This window comes from Orycteropus afer, unplaced genomic scaffold (genome assembly GCF_000298275.1).
Source record: "Orycteropus afer afer isolate SDZICR_OR568_19922 unplaced genomic scaffold, OryAfe1.0 scaffold00302, whole genome shotgun sequence".
Lineage (NCBI taxonomy): Eukaryota > Metazoa > Chordata > Mammalia > Tubulidentata > Orycteropodidae > Orycteropus > Orycteropus afer.
In genome coordinates, this window is record NW_006921889.1 from 2,810,367 (window position 1) to 2,837,622 (window position 27,256).

Consider the following 27,256-nt stretch of genomic DNA (forward strand, 5'->3'; position numbering starts at 1 on the left):
TCAAGATGGAGACGAATCTGCCGAGTAAGCCAGGTGAACGTCTAGAGTCCCATAGAGAGTGCGCAGCACAGCGAGGACCTTCTCTTGAATGGTGTCAACTTGCTCAGAAGGGCAATAATCATCTAGGCTTGACCTGGAACCAAGGAGAGAACGAGGAGAAACACACATAAATAAGATGAAACCACACTCTGCAGTGACAAAAAGCCTGCGTGTGCTGATTTCAGTGTAAAGGAGTAGGAATGAAGGTATGCTGAATTTTGCAATTATAATAACAGTGGGAATGTGACTAGATTTTTACCCTGTGCCAAGTGCTCCACATGAATTACGTTTCTAATATAATTCAACTTTATGCATGCAATCACTGTCCCTTTAAAGGAGTAAGAAACAGAGAAAGGTGAAGTAACTTATCTGAGGTCACACAGCTAGTGAGCAAGCTCTGGTGACAGGATTCAAACACAGTGTGCCTTCTTACACACACATACACACACAATGATTATATAAAATCATATACAATAATGTGGTAGTTAAGCTGTGTGTCAACTTGGCTGGGCCTGGTTTTGAGTAGCTGGGTATAGTTATGCCCATGGAATAATTACCCATGACTGGCAATCAGCTCCATGGTGAAATCTACTGGAGCAGCTAAGTAGCTGCCTTAGGGATGTGGTCTGCTTCCAGTACATAAGAAGCTTTGAGGAAGATCTCTAGCTTTTTGGCATGCTTGGACCCTGCATGTAGCCAAGTCTTCATTCAGCAGCTTGCCAGGTTTCCTGCCAATCTTGGAAATGTTCCTGAACTTGAAGTAGTGGCCTGATGAGTTGTTTGGTTCTTGGGGCTGTGCCATTTTATTTGTCGACCTTGGGTTGGACAGCCTCAGCAGCTAGCAGCAAGCTGCCTGAGTTAAGAGCTGCTTCCAGCTCCGGTGGGCCAGGAGCAAGAGGCAGAGCTGAAGCCCAGGCTCTAGAAGCCTTCATTCAGCCCCCGAGAGCTGGCACTTTGAATTTGGACTTCTAGCCTCTAAAACTTTAAGAGAATAAATCCCTGTTTGTTAAAGCCACCCATTTGTGGTAATCCTGTTAGAGCAGCACCAGTGAACCAAAACAATGATGAAAAGAATTTAATGTGCTTGTGCTTTAAGAAATAGTTCTTACATTGAATGTACTGAACTACATTAACATTCTTATTATTGGCCTAAGTATTTAAAGTACCTGTTTTAGAACCTAAAAACCATACCAAACTCACTGCTGTCGAGTCGATTTGACTCACAGCGACCCCTCCTTGGGTTTTTGAGGTGGTATCTCTATGGAAGTAGATTGCCCAATCTTTCTTTCGAGGAGTGGCTGGTGGGTTTGAACTGCCAGCCTTCTGGTTAGCAGTCAAATGCCTTAGGCACTATGCCACCAGAGAACCTCAGTTCTATACAAAACCAGGAAAAAATTAAAGATTAACATAGGAAAGAAAGGTAGCTTTATTAAACTGCTATTGCTATTCAGCACACTAATATGTTCAAATATAAAGACGGCAGCAGCTAAGTCCTCATTTGTGGAACACAGACATGTGAATCCCTGGGCTCATCTGAACACCACTGCCAGCTTCAAAGATAAAGTAACAGTAACTGTACGTTGTTTGTCCACCATCACTAACAGGAACAAGAAAATACAACAGCTGCATTACAGCCTGAGTGGGTAAAAAATTAGTATTAGTTTCTTATTTCTGCTATAAACAATTACCACAAACTTAGTGGTTTACTGCAACAAGTTTATTCTCTTACAGATCTGGAGTCAAGGTCCTGGCAAGGCTGTGTTCCTTCTGCAGGCTCTAGGGTGAAAGCTGTGCCCTTACCTTCTGTCACTTCTAGAGGCTGCCTGCTTCTGGGCTCATGGCCCCCTCCTCCATCTTCAAAGCAAGCAGTGGAGCATCTTCCTGTCTCTCTGGCTCTGACCTCCATGCCGTCCTTTGAATGCCTGTGGTTCCACTGGGCCCACCCAGACAGCCCAGTGTAATCTCCCTGTCTCGGGATCCTTAAAGTGATTATATCTGCAAAGCCTCTTCTGCCATGTAAAATAATACACTTACAGCTTCTGGGGACTAGGCTGCCAACTCTTTGGGGGCTCATTCTTCAGCTTACTAAACTTACCTTGCAATTGTCACCAGTGTAGGTTTGGGTAAGTTTTTCAGTAAATAATATACACTCTGAACAAGAGACTCAATTTCTTGTTCTGTGCTGATATGGTGAGGAAGTTCTGAATAATCACAGGTTAGACCAGCCTGATGAACCTGAAAATAAGACAGTTAATATTTACACTGTTAAGACTATTGACTTTAAAAGATTCTTTAATCATGAATGGCCTTGGTGACAAATCTTACTATTTTTTAACATTTTTGTACATTGGGATTTTTCTTCTTCCCACTGTAACATTTTGTTTTATATAAGTTATCTCTTCTCTGAAGTTTTGGTAGAATCTGTTTGTCCACTGGTTTTGGCCTGAGCCATTTTCAATTCTTTGACCAATTCTTTAGTTTATTTTATGCTTATTGCTTCATCCACTTTCTTTGTATTTTCTTGAGTCGATATTGAAAATTCACATTTTTAAATGAATTATCCACTTCATGTAGATTCTAGAAGTTATGGATATAAAACTGTCATTGTTTCACCCCACCCTTTCCTAAAGTTGTATTTTCTCTTTCCTGTTAGTAATGGTCAGAAGGAAGACTGGGCAATCTACTTCTGTAAAGATTTACTGCCTCAGAAACCCCAAGGGGGTCACTATGAATTGCAATCAACTCAATGGCAGTGAGGTTTTTTTTTTTGGTTTTAGTGATGGTGGAGAAACAACGCAGAGTTATTGTTACTTTGTTTTTGAAGTTGGCAGTGTTGTTCAGATGAACCCAAGGATGCACATGTCTGTCTTCCACAAATGAGGACTTAGCTAGTGCCATTTTTATATTTGAACTTACTAGTGTGCAGAATAGCAACAACAGTTTAATAAAGCTATTTTTCTTTCCTATGTTAATATTTAGCCTGGTTTTGTATAGAACTGAGGTTCTAAAATAAGCACTTTAAATACTTAGGCCAATAAACAAATTATTTTATTTACTTTCAAAGTCATACACATAATGCTACATTTGCAGCTTCGAGAAGGCACTATGGGGGAAAAATCTTCCTCTCACCTGTCTTAACTTACTATAAGGTACTTACTTGTGTTTCTTCTATATTTAACCAATGTGTCATCAAATCTGAAGTCTCTTCCAACTCTATCATTTTTAATAATTACCATTTTTAAAAAGTGGGTGTGGATTAGCTCAGATTTAACCAAAATATTCTTTTGCTGGCATTTCTTATCCTTGTAATTTTGGCATTAGATCAATACTTAAACTTCAGTTCAAATTAGGTGGCTTCATTGTATTCCACAACTAAAACAAACAAAATCAAAACACAATTTTTTAAAGTAAAAGAACTAGATTAAGAGGCAGAAGAGTTAGGGGTCTCAGCCCTGTCATAAAACCTGGGAAAAGTTACTTGGACCTTTCAAGCCTCTGTTTTCTCATCTCAACTACTGGGTCAAATGTGAAAAGATCTGCTTCAGAGACTGTAAAATGATATGAAAATAAAAGGAATTATGATTAAAAGTATCATCTTTGGCCACAGCATTCAGCTCACTGTTGACAAAGTCAGTTACAGAGCCATGGCTCCCTCTGTTGTCTGTCTTTTTGTTTTTTCCAAAGAAAAACATTTTCAAACAGAGGGCAGGGAGGAGGAGGAAGAGGAAGGGGGTATAGACATGGATGAAGAAGAACGGACAGCTTTGGAGAGAGTCTGCTTCCTACTCCGTGGGGAGGAGAGATCTGAGCACAGGCCATGCCCTGCCCTGATACGCGCTGTACACAGGGCTCACACGTAAAATTGGGAAAAGAATATTTCACATGGAAAACTTTTCCAGTGTTCTGGCTTCTAAAAAGTACGTTTTTAACTTGTTTTCTCTCTCAATAATTCATTCAGAGTTTCCAGAAGCACAAATGAAAATCAGTCATTTTAACAAACAGCAAATTTTTCTACTCAGAAAACTGCCATTATAAAGGGTCAGTTTTATACATCAATATGCAATATTTACCATTTCATAGTCTGGCACTTCCATCCGTTGTTTCAAACTCTGTACAAGCGGAACCAGTGACTCCATTCTGGAAAAAAAGCCATGGCCCTCAGTTAAACATCATGACCACCTCAATAAAAGTTACAGGCAAAATGATACAGTATACTTGAAATTTACCATTAACAATATGTTTCATATGATGCTTAGGAAAAAAAGATAAAGCTGTTCAAATATTATCTTAAAATATTAAGAAATGCATGCCCGCTGCTATTTTCTCACCCAAAATATGACACTACGTTAAAGGTTGAAAAATAGCACTCAGGAAAATGAAGTTTTCTTCCTCTTTAAAGGTGGACATTCTACTGTCACTTTAACAAGTATTTGGACCAGCAGGAAATCTAAGTGCTTTTAGTACACAGATGAAAATGATACAGTTTCCCAAAAGAGAAAAAATCAGGGATATTTTTATTGCATATACAATTATAAGAAGAAAGGTTCTAAACCGTCTTATATGTTAACAATGATGCTTTTAACTTTAAAGTTATTTAATAGAGCTAGAACTCTTTGGCAACTCTGATTGACTAGTGTGTCTAGTATAATGCCTCCTCCACCTCCCTCTCCTAATACCCCTAAGTGGCTGGGAGGGAAAAAAGAAAGATAAAAGAAGGCAGAGGGGCCTGCCTGGCCAATGGTCCTGTTAATTCTTCATTTAAGTTAATGTTATTTTTTCGACTTCTGGCCCCAAACCACCCACCTCCTCTACTTCCTTAAAAGTGAAGACTCTTCTGTGCTGAGAAGCTGGACCTTTAGGGGTATGGTTAGTTTGAGGAGACTTTCTGTGGCACCACACCCACTTTTTCCTTTGTATATTCTTTCCCCTACTTTCAGCCACTGTCTAAAGTCACTGTTGTGGCATTTTCATAGTTCCTTCTAGTCTGTGATGGAACTCCCTACAGTGATTAAGAGCTACCTGGGTGTACCAGTAGCCAAGGGGGGTTTCAGCAGAAGGTGACCACATCCATCTATGACCTGTCTTCAGGATTCTAAGGTTTCCATGGGAGCTCTGGTAGTGTAGTACCTAAGGCATCTGACTGCTAACCAGAAGGCTGGCGGTTCAAACCCACCAGTCACTCCTCGGAAGGAAGATGGGGCAATCTACTTCTGTAGTGATACTGCCTCGGAAACCCAAGGAGGGGTTGCTATGAGTTGGGTCCGACTTGAGGGCACATAACAACAACAAGGTTTCCATAAAACAAAATAAAACCCACTGGCACTGAGTCAATTATGACTTATAGTGACCCTGTAGAACAGAGTAGAATTGCCCCATAGACTTTCCAAAGCTGTAAATCTTTATGGAAGCAGACTGCCTCCATGGAGCAGATGTGGGTTTGAACCTCTGACCTTTTGGTTAGTAGCCCAATCCCTTAGCCACTGCACACTGCACCACCAGAGTTCCTTCAAGGTTTCCAGGCATGCTTATTTATTGCTTAAGTTTTAAACTTGGCTTGAGACTTCACAAAATTACAAAATAGTAGTTACTTTTCAATATTTTAAGAAGACTCATGTCAGGTGACTTATTTCTATGTTACCCTCTTCAATACTGATATCATAAAGGATGGAATTATTTTAAGGACTAGCTTCCTAGACTGAAGAGCAAAAGCATTAACTGATGTTACAGCACTTCATCAGTATTTACGGACGTGACTAATACCGCTATGGATTATTCTTCCACACCAGTGCTTTTCTCAGAGACAACAGAAGTTTTATAATATTTACATTTGAGGGATGTTTTTATATATTTTACTTTTTTGTAAATTTATTGCCATGAATATTTTATTTTTAAGTAAAAATTAAAATCAATATTTTGAATAGCTAATATACACACACACAAAGTATGAGTCAAGGAAAACTGGATGCTGTTGAAACGAAAACAGAACTCTTGAAGATCAATACCCTTGAGAAGTCTAGGAAGATGGTGGTATAAACAAACCATTGCCCCAATCCTCCCTCACAAATACAATAAGGAAACAGGCCTTGGGTTTGAGGGGCTCTCAATCAAGGGGCAGAGGAAAGAAGCGGGGAACTGCAGACAGGCAAGAATCCATGAATCAATGAGTCACATTCGGTAGGAAAATCACTTCTTCCATGGTCCCTGCCCTCAGCCAGGTGGCCCGCTAGCTGCTGTGAACTAGGGAAGTGGCCCCAGAAAAGGAGGCCTCCTTCCGTGACTACCCCACCCCCCTGCCTGTAAAAAGACAGGATCCTAGCTTCTGCTCCACAATTAACAAGGCAGACCTTCCTGGAGCCCGTGTGGACTGTGCCAGAATCTCCCCCTCCTGGACACTGCTGGCTACAAGTCCACTGCCAATTGCAACAGAAGATGCTACTCAACCAGTAGAAGTGAAGACGTGATGCATGCTGCAGTACGGACAGAGCTTGAAGACATACGCCGAGTGAAATAAGTCAATCACAAAAGGACAAAAATTGTAAGCCTCATTGTATAAAATGTCAAGAAAAGGCAAACGTATAGAGACCAGTGTTTATTACTGGTTACCAGAGGTAGGCGCAAGGGAGAAAAGAGATTAACAGTGATGGAAAAATCACATTGATTAAGGGTAGGGTTGCATAGCTGATTATTGAAATTATTATAAGTTGGGCACCTGTAAAAGGTTGAACTGGTGAAAGTTGTACGATATTTACAATGACAACAACAACAAAGAATAACTACTGTGGTTGCTTGTGTACAACCAAACACCTTATGGGATATGGTTTCTGGGTTTAGAGTTTCTTAGAATATCCCAGTTAACTGGTCTAATAACCAATAAGCTAACTGGTGTTCAGTGCTTTAGTTTAACCTCCTTTTATCTATTTATTTTTTAAATAGTAATTTATTGTGATTTGGGTGAAAATTTACAGAGCAAATTGGTTTTCCATCCCACAATTTACACACATTTTGTTCTGTGACGTTCACTGCAATCCCCACACTGTAACAGCACCCTTCCACTTCCTCCCTCTGTTTACCATTCCCCTTCATCCTTCTTTCCTATCCCTTCCTGCTCTCTGAGCCTTAACCCTGGGCAAATGCCGCCCTTTTGATCTTGCATGGTTGATTGTTCTAATGAGTCTACCTTCTACGTTGTTGTGTAGGGCCTGGGATCTTAGAAGAGGCCATCCAAGGCACAACAATGGGTGTCTATTCACCTGGAACAGCAGAGAAAGAAGGAGAGTCAGGAATAGGCGGAAGCTGTGGAATGTGTGGCTAACTGCCTCCACGAGCAACGTCTCCTTTGCTATGAGACCAGAAGAACTGGATGGTATCGGGCTACTAATACTGAACATTTTGATCAAAGATTCTGTGGCAGAATCCTGATCTAAAGGAGGAAAATGCAGGACAGAAATTTAAATTCTCATGGACTCCAGACTGTCTGGAGCTATGGAGGGTGGATGGATCCATGTAACAATTGCCCTGAAATAATATTTAAACTTTAAACCTAAAATATCCCCTGAAGTCTTCTTCAAATTGAACATTAAAATCAAACAACAGTTTAGTTTAACTAGTAAAAAAAAAAGCTGCATTGAGCATTACACTCTTTTAAGAACTATCTGTATGGGATCTAATGAATAACAGCAAACTGAAAGGTTAGATAGGAACTTTGGGGCAATATATTTATGCTAATGAAGGAAGAGTAACTCAGAAAAGGAGAATCAAATGATTGTACAGCTTGACAGAATGTAATCAATGTCACTACACTATACATGTAGAAACTGTTGCATTGAATTGTTTTGCCACATATATTCAAAACAACAAAATAAAAAAAATTTAAAGAAAAAAAAAAGATTGATACCCTATCCATTACTGAGTTGAAATGGACTAGTATTGGCCATTTTGAATTGGGTAATCATGGTCTACTACGCTGGGAATGACAAATTGAAGAGGAATGGCATCACATTCATCATCAAAAAGAATACTTCAAGATCTATCCTGAAATACAACACTGTCAGTGATAAGATAACATTCACATGTCTAAAAGGAAGACCAGTTAGTACAACTACTATTCAAATTTATGCAACAACTACTAATGCCAAAGATGAAAAAACTAAAGATTTTTACCAATTTCTGCAATCTGAAACAGATAAAAATGTAACCAAGATGGTTTGATAATTACTGGCGATTGGGATGCAAAAGTTGGAAACAAAGGAGGAGTACCAGTAGTGGAAAAAGAGGGTCTTGGTTATAGAAATTAACCAAGCAACTGCATGATAGAATTTTGCCAGACCAATGACTTATTGATTGGCAATAACTTTTTTCAACAACATAAATGGCAACTATCATGTGGTCTGGATGGAATATACAGGAATCAAATTGACTATTTATAAAAAGACATAGTAGAGAAACTCGGTATTCATCAGTCAGAATAAGGCCAGGGGCCAACTGCTGAACTGACCCATTAACTGCTCACATGCAAGTTCAACCTGAAGCTGAAGAAAATAAACACAAGCCCATGAAAGCCAAAGTTTGACCCTATGTAGATTCTACCTGAATGTAGAGATCATCTCAAGAATAAAAAACAAAAACCAAACTCACTGCCATCAAGTCGTTTCTGACTCACAGCGACCCCCCATTGGGTTTCTGAGGCTGTAAATCTTTACAGAAATAGATCATCCAGTCTTCCTTCCATGGGATAGCACGTGGGTTTGAACCACTGACCTTTGGGTTAGCAGTCAAGCCCCTTATCCACTATGACACACAACACTAATAAATAAAGGCTAGATAAATTTTGGGATGACATCAAGAACATCATACATAAAGAAAGGACAAGGTCATTAAAAAGACAGAAAAGAAAGACCTGAATGGATGTCAGAAGAGACTCTGAAACTTGCTCTTGAGTGCAGAGCAGCTAAAGCAAAAGGAAAAAATGATGACATAAAAGACCTGAATAGAAGACTTCAAAAGACAGCTCAAGAAGACAAAGTATTATAATGAAATGTGCAAAGACCTGGAGTTAGAAAACCAAAAGGGAAGAACATGCTCTGCATTTCTCAAGCTGAAAGAAATGAAAAAAAAATTCAAGCCTTGAGGTGTAACATTAAAGGATTCTATGGGCAAAAAATTGAATGATGCATCAAAAAGAAGATGGAAGGAATACATAAAGTCACTGTACTACAAAGAACTGGTGGACGTTTAACTATTTCAGGATGCAGTATATGACTATCTTGGTTCTCTAGTTCTGCTATAACAGAAATACCACAAGTACATGGCTTAACAAATGGAGATTTATTCCCTTACAGTTTAGGAGGTTAGAAGTCCAAGTTCAAAGTGCTGGCTCCAGGGGCTGCATGAAGTCTCCTGACCTTGGGGTTCAGCTCTGCCTCCTGTTCCAGGCTTGCTTGAGCTGGAGGATTTTTCTGACTCATGCAGCTGCTGGCTGCTGAGGCTGATGAACCCCAGATTGACGGGTAAAATGGCACAGTCCCAAGATTAGCAAACTACACAGCAGGACATTGTTTCAAGTCCAGGAACAAACCTGAGAGTAGCAGGAAACATGGCAGGCCACTGAGATGAAGACTTGGCCAAATGCAGGATCCAGAAGTGCCAGAAGCTTGAGACCTTTTTCAAAGCTTGTCCTTATATACTAGGAACAGGCCACACCCCGATGGCAGCTACTTAGCTGCTCATAGCAGATTCCACCATGGAGCTGAATACTACTGTCATCATGGGGAATAACTCTATCCAGCAGGCCAGCCACTCAAAACCATGGCCCAGCCAAGTTGACACACAGTGTTAACTACAACGACCAAGAACTGATGGTACAGAATGAAGATGCCCAAGCTGCACTGTAAGTAATGGTGAAAAACAAGACTCCAAGAACTGATGGAATACCAGTTGAGATGTTTCAAGAAATGAATGCCATTCTAAAGTGCTCACTAGTCTAGGCCGAAGACATTTAGAAGACCTGGCCAACTGACTTCCCCTCAAAAAACCTCACTGTCACTGAATTGATTATGACTCACAGCAACCCTACAGGAAAAAAGTAAACCTGCCCCATAGACTTTCCAAGGCTGTAATCTTTTTGGGAACAGACTGCCACATTTTTCTCATATGGTGACTGGTGGGTTTGAACTGCCAACCTTTCAGTCAGCAGCTGAGTGCTTTAATCATTGTGCCAACAGGGATCCTTGGCCATAGATGTGAAGAGAATGTGACCATTCCAAAGAAAAATGATGCAAAAGAATGCAGAAATCAGTGAACGATATCATTAATATTATGTGTAAGTAAAATTGATTGCTCACCAGAAGTCTGGCAGTTCAAACTCACCAGCCAATCCTCGGAAGGAAGGTTGGACAATCCTACTTCTGTAGTGATACTGCCTCGGAAACCCAAGGTGGGGTCGCTACGAGTTGGGGCCAAGTTGACGACACATAACAACAACACCACCAAGTAAAATTATGCTGAAGATAACACAGAAATGGTTGTAGTAGAACATTTACAGAGAACTGCTGGAAATTCAAGATGCATTTAGAAGAGGATGTGGAATGACGGATATCAATGCTGATGTCGGATGAATCTTGTCTGAAAGCAAAGAATACGAGAGATGTTTGCCTGTGTTTTATTGACTATGCAAAGACATTCAACCTTATGGATCATAAAAATTATGGATAACATTATGAAGAATGGGAGTTCCAAAACACTGAATTGTAACCCTGTGGAAACTGTATATAGACCAAGAGGCAGATGTTCGAATAGAACAAGGTGATACTGCAAGAAAGGTGTATGTCAGGGTTTTTTATCTTTTCACCATACTTAATCAATATGAATGCTGAGCAAATAATCAGAGAAGCCAGACTATATGAGGAACAACATGGTATCAGGATTGGAGGAAGACTCACTAACAATCTGATACATGGATGAACACAAGCTTGCTTGCTGAAAGAAAAGAGGACTTGAAGCACTTACTGATGAAGATCAAAGTCTATAGCCTTCAATACAGATAACACTTCAACATAAAGAAAACAAAAATCCTCACTACCGTCATCACAACTGAACCAATAAGCAGTATCAAGATAAACGGATTGAAATTTTCATGGATTTCATTTTACTTGGATCCACAATCAGTGCCCATGCAAGCAGCAGTGAAGAAATCAGATGTATTGCATTGGGTAAATCCAGTGTAAAAGACCTTTTTAAAGTGTTAAAAAGCAAAGTTGTCACCTGGAGGACCAAAGCTATGGTGTTTTTAACTGCCTTATATGGGTGGGAAAGCTGGACAAAGAATAAGGAAGACCAAAGAAGAATTGATGCATTTGAATTATGATGTTGGTGAAGAATATTGAGTATACCATGGATTGCCAGAAGAACATCTGTCTTGGAAGAAGTACAGCCAGAATGTTCCTTAGATGTAAGCATAGTGAGACTCTGTCTTGCCTACTTTGTACATGTTATCAGGAGGGACCAGTCCTTGGAGAAGGATATCATGCTTGGTAAAGTAGAGAAAGACCATCAACGAGATGGAATGACACTGGGTACAACAATAGGCTTAACCATAGCAGCAACTATGAGGATGGCACAGGACCAGGCAGTAGTTTGTTCTGTTGTGCACGGGGTTGTTTTGAGTCAGAACTGACTTGAAGAAACCTAATAAAATAAAACACAAAACAACATATGCACATAGCAAAACAGAAGGCATTTTTCCCTCATATAGTTAATGTGAGTCATACAATTGGTTTTTCCAGAAGCAAACACTGTTGCTAGTTTATTCTGTATTCCTCTAGAGATCTGATGAATTATTTTCAATAACCATAACATGATAAATCATAATAGCCATTCATGTTCTGATCCCAAAGCACCATGATATTAACTCCTCATTCCTGTCTTACGTCTGCTTTCTTATGTTTACACCATGGAAAATAAGGGCACAGTTTCTGGGAGATTAATTTTAAAATAAGCTACATCTAGTCTTCTTAGGAAGCCTTATTGCCACAGTGTTTCCAGGGTTGACCGCTAACCAAAAGGTCTGCAGTTCGAACTCCCCAGCCATTCTGTGGGAGAAATATGTGGCAGTCTGCTTCCATACAGATATACAGCTTGGAAACCTAATGGGACAGTTTTATTCTGTTCCATAGGAATGCAACGAGTCTGACTAAACTTGATGGCAGTGGGTGGCTAGTCTTACTATGCTTCCTCATGGGGACCAAAAGTTTACAATGATTAAAAGCCTGCCCACTTATTACATGATTTTGGGCAACTTACTGAAACTATGTGCCTTGTTTTCTTCATCTACAAAATAGGTATAATAATACTGAAACCACAACAATATTAAAAGGCATAAATGAGTCCAACCAAGACCAAAGTCACTGCCATCAAGTCAGATCTGACTCATAGCGACCATTCCTTGGGTTTCTGAGGCGGTAACTCTACAGAAGTAGATTGCCCAGTCATCCTTCCAAGGAGTGGCTGGTGGGTTTGAACCACCAGGCTTCTGGTTAGCAGTCAAATGCCTTTGACTGTTGTTGTTGTTATGTGCTGTTGAGTCGTCTCTGACTCATAGCGACCCCTCCTTTGGTTTCCGAGTCAGTATCACTATGGAAGTAGATTGCCCAATCTTCCTTCCAAGGGGTGGCTGCTGGGTTTGAACCACAAATCTCAGAAGTATACTGGACACATAATAGACACTCAATGAATGTTAGCTATGGGTAATACATATATGTTAAATTTAATGCGAATTAATTTTTTAAAGAAATTTCCTATCAGGCTTAGCAACCTAGAACTGCAAGGTAGAAGAGTAAGAGGAAAAATGTTCAGGGGTCTCACCCAGGGTTTGAAGCCCATCTCTGCACAGTGTCTTCATCATCACCATCACACAAATCAGCAAAGGTGGCTTCTAGGTCTTCTAATTGATGAATTCGTGTATCAACACAGTCTACCAGATCTTCCTATAAAATCACATTTGAAAGCTGGGATTATACCATTCATTCTTGCAAAAGACAAGTGAAACCCCATTACAATAAAAATCTTGGTTCAGTTAGTTAAAACACAAGCTTCACCAATTAATGCACACACACAGCAGTATTTTAACAGTCCTTTGAGATCACTCAAATAAACTGTAAGATATTACTACAAAAATGGCAAATAGATAAAACCCAATAGAAATGAATAGAAGATACCTCTGTTAGGTTGGCTCCAGGCTTTTTAAATTGATACAGCTCTTGCAGGATTTTATACTCTTCCTAGAAAACAAAACAATACAGATACCAGAAAAGAAATAATTTTTTAATTTTTTTTTTACAATAACATGTTTTAAGTGAAACACAAGTTAGCCTTGGCTCTGATACAAGGAGAATATCCTAGATAATTACTTAAAGGTTTTCTGGGAGAATCAGGTAAAATATATCATTTTATACTTACTAAGGAACCCTGGTAGGTAAGTCAGTGGTTTGGACACAGCAGTGACTGGTCAGGAAAAGACTTGGTAGTTTGCTCCTGTAATTACACCCAGAAAATCCTATAGGGTAGTTCTGCTCTGTTTTATAGGATTGTTAGGAGTTGGATTTGACTCAACAGCACACAACAACACTGTAATATTATCATCTCCTTATGGCAACTCTATCCAGCTGGGTATGATGAGAGAAATGCATAAAAATGATCTGTGGGAGACTGGTGGCCTGTGGGTCATGAGATGAAAGTATTTCTAATAATATTCCACTTTATAAAGGGACATATCTTAAGATCTAAACAGATTTTACCTACATATAGGAAATATGCTGCATATGAAGTATCAAAATAAGATGGAAGTAATATACAGAGTCACTGTACCCAAAAGAATTGGTCGACGCTCAACTATTTCAAGATGTAGCATGTGATTAAGAACCAATGGTATTGAAAGAAGAAGTCTAAGCTACACCGAAGGAACTGGAGAAAAACAAGGCTCCAGGAATTGATGGAACACCCATTGAGATTTCAACAAACAGCTGAAGTGCTGGAGGTGCTTACTCTTTTATGTCAAGAAATTTGGAAGACAGCTACTTGGCTAACTGACTGGAAGGGATATTTGTGCCCATTCCAAAGAAAAGTGATCCCACAGAATGTAGAAATTATTGAACAATATCATTAGTACTACACAAAAGTAAAATTTTGCTGATGATAATTCAGAAACCGTTGCAGCAGTATATTGACAGGGACCTTCCAGAAATTCAAGTTGGATTCAGAACAGTATGTGGAACAAGGAATACCACTGTTGCTGTCAGATGGATCTTAGCTGAAAGCAAAGAACACCAGAAAGAGGTTTACCTTTGTTTTATTGACTATGCAAAAGCATTTGACTTTGTGGATCATAATAAATTATGGATAGTATTGCAAAGAATAGGAAAGGAAAGGAAAGAGACCAAGAGGCTGTTATTTAAACAGAACAAGGGGATACTGCATGGTTTAAAATCAGGAAAAGTTTGTGTCAGGGCTGTATCCTTTCACCATACTTATTCAATTTGTATGCTGAGCAAATAATATGAGAGGCTGGATTATATGAAGAATTACATGGCATCAGGATTGGAGGAAGATTCACTAACAACTTGCAATACGCAGATGATACAACCTTTCTTGCTGAAAGTGATAACCTGAAGTACTAACTAATGAAGATCAAAGACTACAGTCTGCAGTATGGATTATATCTCAATATAAAGAAAACAAAAATCCTCACAACAGGACCAATAAGCAGCATCATGATAAACAGAGAGCAGACTCAAGTTGTCAGGGATTTTGTTTGGCTGGATTCACAATTAATATCCATGGAAGCAGTAGTCAAGAAATTAGATGACATACTGCACTGGGCAAATGTACTGCAAAAGACCTCTTTAAAGTGTTAAGAAGCAACGATGTCACTTTGAAGACTAAGGTGTGCTTAATTCAAGCCCTGGTATTTTCAGCAGCCTCATCTGCATGTGAAAGCTGGACAATGAGTAAGACAGACCAAAGAAGAGTTGATGCCTTTGAATTACTGTGTTGGCAAAGAATACTGAAAATACCATGGACTGCCAGAAGAAGGAACAAACCTGTCCTGGAAGGAGTGTAGCTGGAATGACCCTTGGAAGTGAGGATGGCCAGATTTCGTCTCACCTACTCTGGTCATGTTGTCAAAAGGGACTATTCTCTGGAGAAAGTTATCATGCTTGGAAAAGTGGAGGGTCAGAGAAAAAGGGGAAGGCCCTCAACAAGATGGACTGACACAGTGGCTGCAATCATAGGCTCAAGTACAGCAAGGACTGTGAGGATGGTGTAGGACCAGGCAGTATTTCATTCTGTTGTACATACGGTTGCTAAGAGCTGGCACCAACTTGATAGCATCTAAAAAAACAACAACATTGAGTCCACTCTGACTTAAAGAGTGACCCTGTATGACAGAGTAGAACTGCTCTATTGGGTTTCTAGGCTGTAACCTTTACAAGAGCAGATCACCATGTCTTTTGTTCTGTGGAATGGCTGGCGGGCTTGAACCACCAACTTTTTACTTAGCAGCCAAATGCTTAACCACTGCACCACCAGGGTCCTTATAGGAAATATACATATCTTTAATAATCATAACAAAAACCTCTCCATGTTTACTCTGCAGCCATTTCCCTAGTGACAGAAGAGAATTCTGCAGTACAAAGGCAATAACAGAACAGATCGGCAAAGACAAAGAAACTCAGTCAGGAAACTCTATAGAATGGAAGAAGGATGTTACATACAGACTTTGCAAGAGAATGGCCTCCTCTAAGTGGTCACATTTAGCACAGCTAGACAGCCCCATTAGAGAGATGGGTACATCTGGCTCCAACACCACTGCTTAGGTGAATGCACCCTAAGCTAAAACTCATGGACCAAAAGGGGCGTCACTGCCCTGCTGCATGACTCTTTATGGCATCCTATGAGCGGGCCATGGTGATTATTCCCATTTTGTAACTGAAGAAATTGCAGGTCAGAAAGGTTAAGTATCTTTCCTAAGGTCACTAAACTGTAAGCAGAAAAAATAATAAATAGTACTTAACTCTAACTTCTGAACCTGCTCTTAAAAAAAAAAAAAAAATAAGTACATAATTAACTATCTTTTTTAGTGTACAAAAAACACCTAATAAATTATGAAGTATAACACATACCCAAGAGTATAACAGAAACAAAATTCTTCACTTTCATATGTCTCAGTAGCACTGAAAAGGAATAACATTAAGTTTCTTATGTAACCTTTTAGAAAATTCTTTTACTACATTTAGTATGAGGAGCTCTGGTGGTATAGTGCCTACAGCATTTGACTGCTAACCAGAAAGCTGGCAGTTCAAAACCACCAGCCACTTCGTGGAAGATGGGGCAATCTACTTCCATAAAGATTTACCACCTTGGAAACTCAATGGGGGTCACTATGAGTCAGAATTGACTCGATGGCAGTGAGTTTGGTTTTGTTCATTTATTATATTTTAGTAATTGATACACTGTACTAATATTTAGTAATATTTGTTAATAATTAATATTTACATGAATATATTTGTAGGTTAAATCCCTCCAGTCAGGTCCTTCACCTTCTAGGCATGCCCATTCTCCAAGGTTTCTAAGCTTTCTTAGGCTGAGGCTGATGGCTGCAGAGCGCACCAGCTCCACACATAACAGGAAGAGAAAGCAGGAAAGTTTTCATTCTTATCTGCAAGCCAGAAGAGTACTCTAGGTTCCCCATTACACATGACCCCCAAATCTTGCTCCAGATTACACTTAATCCCCAAATCTTAACTATCTTTAATTAGTGCCTATTAGAGGCCCTTTAAGGAGCTCTGGTGGTGTAGTACCTAAGGCATTTGACTGCTAAAAATAAGGCTGGTGGTTCAAACCCACCAGCCACTCTGTGAAAGGAAGACTGGGCAATCCACCTTGGAAACCCAGAGGGTCACTATGAGTCGGAATCAACTCGATGGCAGTGAGTTTTTTGTTTTTTAGTGGCATAGCAGGTAAGACATTTGGCTGCTAAACAGAAGGTTAGTGGTGCAAACCCACCAGCTGCTATACAAGAGGAAGACGAGGCAATCTCCTTCTATGGATTTGTAACTTTGGAAACTCAATGCAGGTTGCTATGAATTGGTATTGACTCGATGGCAGTGGGTTTGGATAGAGGCCTTTTATCATTTAGATCAATCACAATGGTTTCTGATGTATCTATAGAACAAGGATCATAAAGTACATCATCACTACCACCAGCACTGTCAGCAATCAAATACCGAACTTAGGAAGACCTGCATGTTAAGATCTGCCATGATTTCCTCAACAGAATCAGAAACAGAAAACACTCTCATAATGTATACGTAAAGTAGCAAATTATTGAGCACAAGAGAAATAATTTCAACTGGACGTTGAAATATGATGTAATTAAATAAGGAGACAGTTATGACACTGAAAACCAGTCCTTTTGCCCAATCAGGAATCATCAAAATCAAACTAACCTGGATTAAGCCCTAGGAAAACGAGCCAAACAACAACTTCATTACAATGGTAAATGATTTTTACCTGATTCATTAGCTATAAAATAGTTGGTTTTGTTCTGTTTTGATTTTTGTACACACAGAACATCTCTGGCCATGGTATCTGTTTCCTAGGTGAGGATGTGAGAGAACGGAGACAGAGGTAAAAACAGGTATTTTTCGATGTATTTACACACTGGTGTATGTGTGATTTTATTTAACTGCCTGTGTATACATTAAGCTAGTTGATGGATGCAAAACAATGATCACTGAAGAGACGAGGAATAGAAGATGAAAAGACACAAAGACCACCTCCAGAGCCGACAGAGAGTCTTCCCCTAGTGTCGGTGCTCGGAATGTGGACTTCCAGCCTCCTAACCCGTGTGAAAATAAGTATCTGCTTCTTAAAGCCACTCTCTGCTCTTTCAAAGCAGGCCTATGATCGTAATACAAGTCAATCAAGTTGTATTTTACTCTATGGAACTGTCTAAATTATTATGTTGTCCTGAAATGCCATATCAAAAAATTACTTAAGAATAAGCAACCACTATATAATAATAAGGGAGCTCTGGCAGCATAGCACCTAAGGCACTTGACCGCTAACCAGAAGGATGATGTTCAAACCCACCAGCCACTTCTCGGAAGGAAGATGGGGCAATCTACTTCTGTAGTGATACTGCCTGGGAAACCCAAGGAGGGGGTCGCTATGAGTCGTGTCCGACTCGACGGCACATAACAACAACAACAACAACATGTAATAATAGGGAGCTCTAATGGTGTAGTGCCTAAGGCATTTGACTGCTAACCAGAAGGCTGGCGGTTCAAGCCTACCAGCCACACCTCCGAAGGAGGGTTGGGCAATCTACCTCCGTAGTGGTACCATCTTGGAAACCCAAGGAAGGGTCGCTATGAGTAGGATCTGACTTGACAGTAGTGAATATATAAGAATATATATTAAAAAGAAACCCAAAAAACTCTGCCAAGATACCCTAATAACCGTAAGCCTGATTCATTAGCTATAAAATAGTGATACGCATAATGAAATAGTTCATCGTTAATGAAAAATCTATCACAGAGATTTTTGTACACACAGAACATCTCTGGCCACGGTATCTGTTTCCTAGGTGAGGATGTGAGAGAACGGAGACAGAGGTAAAAACAGGTATTTTTCGATGTATTTACACACTGGTGTATGTGCGATTTTATTTAACTGCCTGTGTATACATTATGCTAGTTGATGGATGCAAAACAATGAATAGTACCTGGAGCAAGGACTGGCAAACCACAACTTAGGGGGCGTTAGTATGGCCCTCAAGGTAAGAATGGTATTTACAATTTTAAAGGGTTTAAATAGAAAACAAAACAAAACAGAACAAAACCAAAGAACAGACAAAAGAGACTGTACAAGGCCCCCAAATATAAAATAATTGCTATTTGCAGAAAGTTTGCTAATCTTTGATCTAGAGAAATGCAGTCTAATTTTCATGCTCTACAGTTTAAAACTACTGTATTTACCTGAGTGAACATTTCTTTGAAAGGATTCTTGACTGAAAAAAAATCTAAGTCAATATCTAACACAAATGCATCTCCTTTCTTCAAAATATCCAGCGTTTCCCCGGTGTGGACTGTAGCCTGGCATTCCTGTCTCTCAGAAGAACATGAACGTGATGGGTCCACACAAGTTGGGCCACTTGTCTGTGTCACTGGGTCCTTTTCCAGTTCTTCTGAGTAAGAGTCACAGTCAGGAGAGGCAGCGTTTGCCACATCTTCTGGCGTCAGCTTTGGCTTCTTAGCAGAAGACACAGCATCATTTCCTTCTCGACTGTTACAGAGTTCATAAGGTTTTACCTTAATAACATCCAAATGTAAAGGTTTCTGGTTCTCTAACTGGTCTTCAGGTACATAAAGACCATCACTTAGGAAATAATGATCTGTACTTGTAACCCTGGATGAGAGGAAAAAACGATTTTTAAACAAAACTGAACCAATGAGCTAACACTTCACTATGGGAGTGCAGAAATGCAAGAATGGACACATCTGACAAAATCTGGGTGTTGTCTCCAATGTGTGTACTTCCTGTGTTTCTACAGAAATAGCTTTCCCCAAATGGTTAGCTGCAATACAGTTGCCCAAAGTAAAGGTGACGCTTCCCAGTCTACTTTGTGGCTTGGTGTGGGCACTTGGTTGAGAATGGAAGAGAAGTGTGCAGAGCCTTGCTCTCCCCTTCTTTGCCAACTAGAACGTGAACATGGCAGTGGCTGTGTCACCGTGCACTATGGGGACAAGACAACATTCTAGAGATGGTGGAGCAAAAATACAGAAGGAACCAGGGACTCTCCAACTGTAGAGCTGTGACATCAGCCCTGGACTATGTGTGTGAGCTCTAACAGGAGAAAGGAATAAGCTCTCCTGTTGAACCCGGTGCCACTTTGGATCTCTCTCACAGTAGCTGAAGCTTTATCCAGAACAACGCTTACGAGGAAAATTACATTTGGAAATAATATCTTTCAACAGAAGTGCCCTGTTATGGATTGAACTGTGTCCCCCAAAATACATGTTGAAAAATCCTAACTCCTACGTCAGTGGTTATGATGCCACTGGGAATGGGTTTTCTTTGTCATGTGAAGAAGCAGTGAAGGTTGTGCTTTAAGCCAACTGCCATTGAGAAACAAAGAGCTGATTAGGACAGAGAAGCAAGCAGATTTGGGGGAAGATAGATGCCATGTCACGTGAAGATCACTGAAGAGACGAGGAATAGAAGATGAAAAGACACGAAGACCTCCTCCAGAGCCGACAGAGAGTCTTCCCCTAGTGTCGGTGCTCGGAATGTGGACTTCCAGCCTCCTAACCCGTGTGAAAATAAGTATCTGCTTCTTAAAGCCACTCTCTGCTCTTATAGCAGCACTAGATAACTAAGACTTGCTTTGACATATTTCAAAGCTTCATTAAACTTCATACAGCATTTTTAATATGAATAGTGACTTCAAAACAAGATCTTGCACACTTGTAGAATGCAGTTCACAAGCTGCAGGTTTCTGATTTAGACCTGTGGGCATGTTCTCAGCTTTTCAACTGTATCACGTCTAGGTAGGTACTTTGAATACTGAAAGCCACTGTTTCTTCCAGAGACAGGCCCTATCAAACTAAAATAATGGTTCAGATTTATGTCCCTCCTCCCAGCACATACAGCTATAAATTTAGAAAGATAAAATTTTCCAAAAGGATTAACCCCCTAATAAAACTAATGTTGAAGCTTATTAAAAACTGTACTATACTAAAAAAGACAAAGGCTGTATTCCCCAATCTAAATTTGTATTCTCCCACAAAACAGAAATTTTACTTTGTTCATACCATTCAAAGGAGCCCTGGTGGTGCAACAGTTAAGTGTCTGACTGCTAACTGAAAGGCTGGCAGTTCAAGCCACCTAGTGGCACTACAGGAGAAAGATCTGGAGAAATGCTTCTGTAAAGATTATTGTTGTTGTTATGTGCCATCGAGTGTAAAGATTATAGCCAAGAAAATCCTATGGGGCAATTATATTCTGTCACATGGGTTGCTATGACTCTGAATTGACTCAACGGCATTCAACCACAACATTCACACAGACACACATGTATTATCTCACACTGTATGTAAATATGTATGTGTGTTTCTTCCTTACATTTTCATTTGCAGGATTAACTAAAATTATGAGGTAATCAAAATCTTCCTAATATTATTACCACACATTGAGCTTCAAGTCTACTTAAGATTGCTCAAAACGACTTGATCTTTCAAAAACCTGCTACAAGTTAAATTAGGCCTACCCAGTGATGAACCCAATAAAAATCCTACCCACTAAACCAAACCCACTACCGTCGAATTCTCACTCACTGCCACAGGGGCCCTATAGGACAGAGTAGAATTGCCTCTTGGAGTTTCTAAGGCTATACATCTTTATGGCAGCAGACTGCCACATCTTTCTTCTACAGAGTAGCTGGGGGTTTTGAACTGCTGACCTTTCAGTTAGCAGCCAAGTGCTTAACCACCGTGCTCCTTAAAAATCTTACCGCACTTTTCACTAATACCAATATATCTGTATTTCACTATATGCTGAGCCCTAATTCTTTCTTTAATTTTTGTATTATATCCTAAATAAATATGAGTGTCTGCTGGCATTAATAAATAACACAACAAAGTTATTTGTGCAAGTGATATGAACACATACCACAAAAGTTAACTGTATCATTAAGGAAAGCTCAGAAATAAAAAAAGACTGTTTCATTTTCAATGTACTACCATTGTATCCCACTATCTTTCAGGTTCTAGAGTTATGGTTACATTGTTTGAAATATTCATCTCATTACAATAGAGTTTAGAAAGTCAAGAATAGTCTGGTGTTTCCAAAAGCATTGTAGTATCACAAAATACACAAAACATTGGTTAAACAGTTTATACCACAAAAATAGCTGTGTATGTAACAGTAGTGAAGGATGCTGCAATTTTAGATTAAGTAACTCTCTAAATCTAATATTAATAAAGTTAAAACCTAGCATCTGTTTTTTCAGCCATGGGATTTATAAAAAGTGAAAGTGAGATATTTTGTTCTTTTTCTGCTAATTTTTAAATGTAGCATACAATTGTTACATTGGAAGGAAAAAGCAAAATGTATCATTGAACACAGAACATTAGTGATTTCATGGAGTTAGTCATCTTTGAGAACTTGTTTCCAATGTTTCAACAACTCATTTTGGAGGAGTTGAGGTTTACTCTGATCCCAGTAATTATAGGGATCCAAAACAAGAGAAAAACATTCAACTAATCTCATACTCATAAACACGAGACTATTACCTGATTGTGGTGGTAGACGTGTCTTTGCCGACTAAGAAGCGATGTTTGCCTTCCTCAATTTGCTGAGCCCATGTGGGATGAAGCCATATTACATGAGAAAAATGCCCCGCATAAACTGCAGGCATAATCCAATTCTCAATACTTAATTCTCTGAAAAAGAAACAGGAAACATTAAAGCTAGTAACGATAAAAACCCACTGCTGTTGAGTCAGATCTGACTCATAGCGACCCCTCCTTGGGTTTCTGAGGCAGTATCACCATGGAAGTAGATTGTCCAACCTTCCTTCTGAGGAGTGGCTGGTGGGTTTGAACCTCCAGCCTTCTGGTTAGCAGTCAAATGCCTTAGGCACTACCCAACCAGAGCTCCCCTAGTAACGACAGAGTTACCAGCAAAGAGTGTCTGTGGATCCTTGGGGGTTGGGAAGGGAGGTCCTCTGAGACCTTTTCAGAGTGCCCACTACGTCAAGACTACTTTCCTAGTACTAAGGTATCATTTGCCCATTTCAGTGTACTGGCGTTTGCACTGACAGTGCAAAAGCAATGGCAGGTTGGTATCTTGAGGTAATCAAGGCAGTAGCAACAAACTCTACTAGCAGTCACCCTATTCTTCACCACCAAATAGTAACAACAACAAAAGCCAGTTTCACTTAAGAACATCCTTGATGATTTTATTAACTCTTGATCCTTGAGGTATAGACCTTTAAATATTCTATGTGGTAAAATGAGAAATGCACACAAAGACTTCTGGTAGACTTTGAAGTACTTTGGGTGTCTCAAGGAAAAACACTGTGTCACTGAATTTTGAGCAAAACATCTTTTTTTTTTGAAAGGAATGACAGACAACTATGGTTTTCAGATGAGAGTCTGAACTGCTAGATTCTACATTTTAACTACCCCCTTCCTAAAGAAAACTACCACCTGTTAAGTTTTGGTGTAGTACCAACGAGTATTTACAATGATCAAAAAGGCTATGAAAATACTCTGCCTTTTTCTAATGACCTATATGTGAGAGCCCAAATTTCCTCATATACTCCAACCAAAACAAGGTATAGCAAAAGATTTAATGTATAAGTACATGAAACTCCAACTGTCTTCTGAAAAGGCAGGTATTAGAGATATACAGAGATGGACACAATGCCAGTCTTCTCACTCAATTTTATTTTGTTCTGGAAAATACATTTATTCTTCATTAGAACATCACATTTATGTTGACATGTAATGGGCTTCCTATTGTTACTTTGAAACAAATTAATACTTAACATTTTCTAAGTTTTAATAGGGAGCTCTGGTAGCATAGTGCCTAAGGCACTTGACTGCTAACCAGAAGGCTGGCAGTTCAAACCCACCAGCCACTCCTTGGAAGGAAGATGGGGCAATCTACTTCCATAGTGATACTGCCTCAGAAACCCAAGGAGGGGTCGCTATGAGTCAGGTCCGACTCGATGGCAAATAACAACAACAAGTTTTAATATGAAATATGGTAAATATTGATAGAGAAAACCTACATTCAAAATGCTAAATAACTTTTAAAGGGGTCCTAAGGCCAAAACATGTAAGATCCATTCTTCTAAGACTATACAGTACCGCATACCTGCCTCATAATTCTTTGTTCAATTTCTGAAATGCAAAATCTCTAAACATATGAGGAAGTAATGACAATGGTGCAGACACCATTTCTTTAGGAATTAAACTCCAAACTGGAGATGTGGGGGAAAAAAAAACCAGCAATAAGAAATGTAGTAGTAATAGTACCCTCTACCCAATGCCATCGAGTTTTTGACTCATAGTGAACTTGTAGAACAGACAACTGCCACACAGCATTTCCAAAGCTACAAATTATGGAAGCAGATTGCCTCATCTTTCTTCTGCAAATAGGCTGGTAGATTTGATCTGCTGACCTTTTGGTTAGCTGCCAAATGCTTTAACAACTATGCCACCAGAGCTCCTGTAGTAGTTAGTAAAATTAATTCACATAGATGTCTATCATTTAATTCTAGCACAGCAAAATTACTGCTGTGTAACTTTTTGTATTATAGAAGCAGACTAATTCTAGTCATTCTATACATGAGAGATAGTGACAGAATTTCAGGAGACTTTACTACAGAAGCAAGGCTAGTAAGTAATTATTATTAGGTAGGGCCCTTCCTAAAGAATGGTGTACAAACCATCAAGTTTACTTCCATCTGTATGATTCTATACAATTGAATGTTGGCAAGATTTGTGACCTGAAAATTAAAACATGGGAAGTAGACTATGCTGGGAGGAAGGTTATAGGAAATTAAAGGTATGTTGCTGATACAATTACTGAGCTATGCATTTAGATAGGGCATGCTTTCTTGTGCCTCGCGTTCAGACTTTTAAAGGGGAGAGGAAGGGAGAAGTGGCTCATATAATTTCTCTTCTACTTCTAAAATTATATATTCTAAATCAGAGGTCAGCAAGCTTTGGCTGGGCTACCTGTTTTTGTAAAGTTTTACTGGAATACAGCCATAGTCATTTGTTTAAAGTGTCTATGGCTTTAAACAGTGATACCCGACTCATAGCGACCCCTCCTTGGGTTTCCGAGGCAGTATCACTATGGAAGTAGGATTGCCCAACTTTCCTTCCAAAGAGTGGCTGGTGGGTTTGAACCGCCAGCCGTCTGGTTAGCAGGCAAGTGTCTTAGCCACTATGCTACCAGAGCTCCCGATCTGGCTCATTAGGAGAAGTTTGCTCATAGTGTTCTAAATGAAATAAAAAAGGGAAGCAAAACAAAAACAAAGTCCATGAGCTTAGTAAAGTCTCTTTCCTTTAATTCTTGCCTTTTGTGTGGGGGACCTGGGTTTGATTCCCAGCCAGCACCCCTCATGCACCACCCATCAGTGGTGGAGGCTTGCTCATATGTTGCTGTGATGTTGAACAGGTGTTAGCGGAGCTTCCAGAATAAGGCGGACAAGGAAGAAAGGCCTGATGATCTACTGCTGAACATGAAAACCCTATGGATCACAGCAGTCTGATCCAGAGCTGAGTGTGGGATAGCACAGGATCAGGCCGCGCTGTGTTACAGGGTCCCCATGAGTCAGAGGCCACCTCACAGGCAGCTGAAAAGACCACTTCTCTGGCCAACTGTATTTCAGGCATACAAAAGGTCATTAACAAACATCACATATTACCCGAAGAGTGTTTCCTTGTTAAACACTGTGTCTGCTGGCATATTCACAGGAATAAGGAGGTCCGGATGTGAATCAAAATGTACAAAACTTATATTACTGGCAGGAAGATGCTTTGAGCCGATGGCCCGGTATATAAAAGGCAGAACCTGTAAAGATACACATATACATTCAGAATTGGCACAGAAATCAGGAACATACATACACTCAACTGAAGACTGAAAAATGACGGTAAGCATAATGGCACATAGTTTGTGAAACAGCAAACAAGTTGTTAAAAAGTGGGAAAATAAAATTCCTTTATCATAGATGATTCGAACTATCATAAGCTATATTTTTTTCCTGAGAACTTCCAACTTCATGAGCAGCTACAGTCATCATCCAACTGCCGCTCAAGCTCAACAGGTGATGGGGGAAACAGACCAGGACCGGGGCTCACGAACAAACTGCTAATTCTCAGTTGACATGAACTGTGTGTTCAAGCTACACTCCTTTTGGGAGAAAGATGAGGCAGTCTGCTTCCTTAAAGGTTGGACACCCTATGGGGCTATTCTACTCTGTCCTGTAGGTTCACTATGAGTCAGAATGGACTGGCAGTGGGTTATTTAGGATGACGGGGAGGGGCTAGGTGGTCTTTTAGGTTCTTGGTAATTTTAGATTGAAAAGGTAATTTGAAAATACTGCCTAACCCAGCTCCTCTGTCTCAGCTCATAAACACTATATAGGTCTGAGTCCCGAGAAACCCAACTTCCCTCCTCTTCTCTAACTTTTCCGTCCATAAATCCCCATCACCTTCTTTCTCTTTCATACCCAGAGAACCCCCAAAGTCTATTAATGCTGCCTTTGGAAACATTTCTCAGATCCACTGCCACCCTATTAGGCTTCCAAATGTCTACAGTAAGGCACTATTTTAGCTAAAGTATCAAAGCAATAAAATAACATCTTCAGTGTTTTACATACATCAGCTACCGTGTTAAGAGATAAATGTACAAACTGCACATAATACTACTTGTAATGTCCCTAGGAACGGTGCGATTTATTGTCCTTATTTCACAGATAGGAACGTATGCACAGGGCTTGGACCACTGCATTGATTCAGTAAGTGTCAGACGGAGACCCATGGGAAGAGACTCCGGACGGAGTTCCCCAGAAGCCAACGTTAAGAGCAGGTTGAGAATACCAGGCTTTGCGCTCAGACTGTCAGGCTCCAATCCCCGCGACACCCACGTATGCTTGCGGGAGCACTTCATAAACGTCAACTCCCATTCTCTCATGGCAGCTGCTTTAGTGTCCCTCCTCACAGCCACCGAGCCCGGCAGGTCATCTCTCCGCCTCCAATGCTAAGACTCTGCCATGTACTCGTCCCTGAAGCGTCAGTTCTCCAGGCGGTCCTGTCCCCCAGCGCGCGGCGGCCGTCCGCTCACCTCTTGATGATCTTCCACCACCCACACCGGGAGCTCCGGGTAGCACCGGAGGCGCGCGGGCTCTCCCGCGGAGTCACTCATGATTTCGCGCCGTCAGCGTTCCAGGGAGCAGCCGGAGTCGCAGGACGAAGACCCGGGAAAGCCCGAACTGCGGCCGCGGCCGCCTGTGCCCGGCGGAAACGCGCCTTTACCCGGTTGCGGTTCCGGATTGGAGGAGGTAGAGGACGGGGGGGCGGGCGCCGAATGGATGGACGTGGACGACTGGTTGAAATCCCCATCGCTCTTGTGGCCGCAC

At 40.3% G+C, this 27,256-nt stretch overlaps 1 protein-coding gene across 1 annotated transcript; it reads right to left on the minus strand.

Moving 5' to 3' along the window:
• Positions 1 to 27,042, minus strand: CUNH5orf22 (chromosome unknown C5orf22 homolog). The gene is made up of 9 exons (XM_007951607.1): positions 26,962 to 27,042; positions 25,541 to 25,686; positions 22,389 to 22,538; positions 19,074 to 19,503; positions 13,251 to 13,313; positions 12,898 to 13,019; positions 4,110 to 4,176; positions 2,135 to 2,274; positions 1 to 133 (listed from the first exon to the last, which is right to left on the minus strand). The coding sequence occupies exons 1-9, from the start codon at positions 27,040 to 27,042 to the stop codon at positions 1 to 3; spliced, it is 1,332 nt and encodes a 443-aa protein (XP_007949798.1).
• Positions 27,043 to 27,256: the final 214 nt, after the last annotated feature.

What these genes read in the sequence shown, in the direction of transcription:
- CUNH5orf22 (XM_007951607.1), bottom strand. Translation starts at nt 27,042, where the DNA reads ATGAGTGACTCCGCGGGAGAGCCCGCGCGCCTCCGGTGCTACCCGGAG. An exon ending in ACGTCTACCACCACAATCAG is followed by an intron (nt 19,504 to 22,388) that starts GTAATAGTCTCG and finishes CCTCTCATCCAG; the next exon opens with GGTTACAAGTACAGATCATT. An exon ending in CTGGAGCCAACCTAACAGAG is followed by an intron (nt 13,020 to 13,250) that starts GTATCTTCTATT and finishes GTGATTTTATAG; the next exon opens with GAAGATCTGGTAGACTGTGT.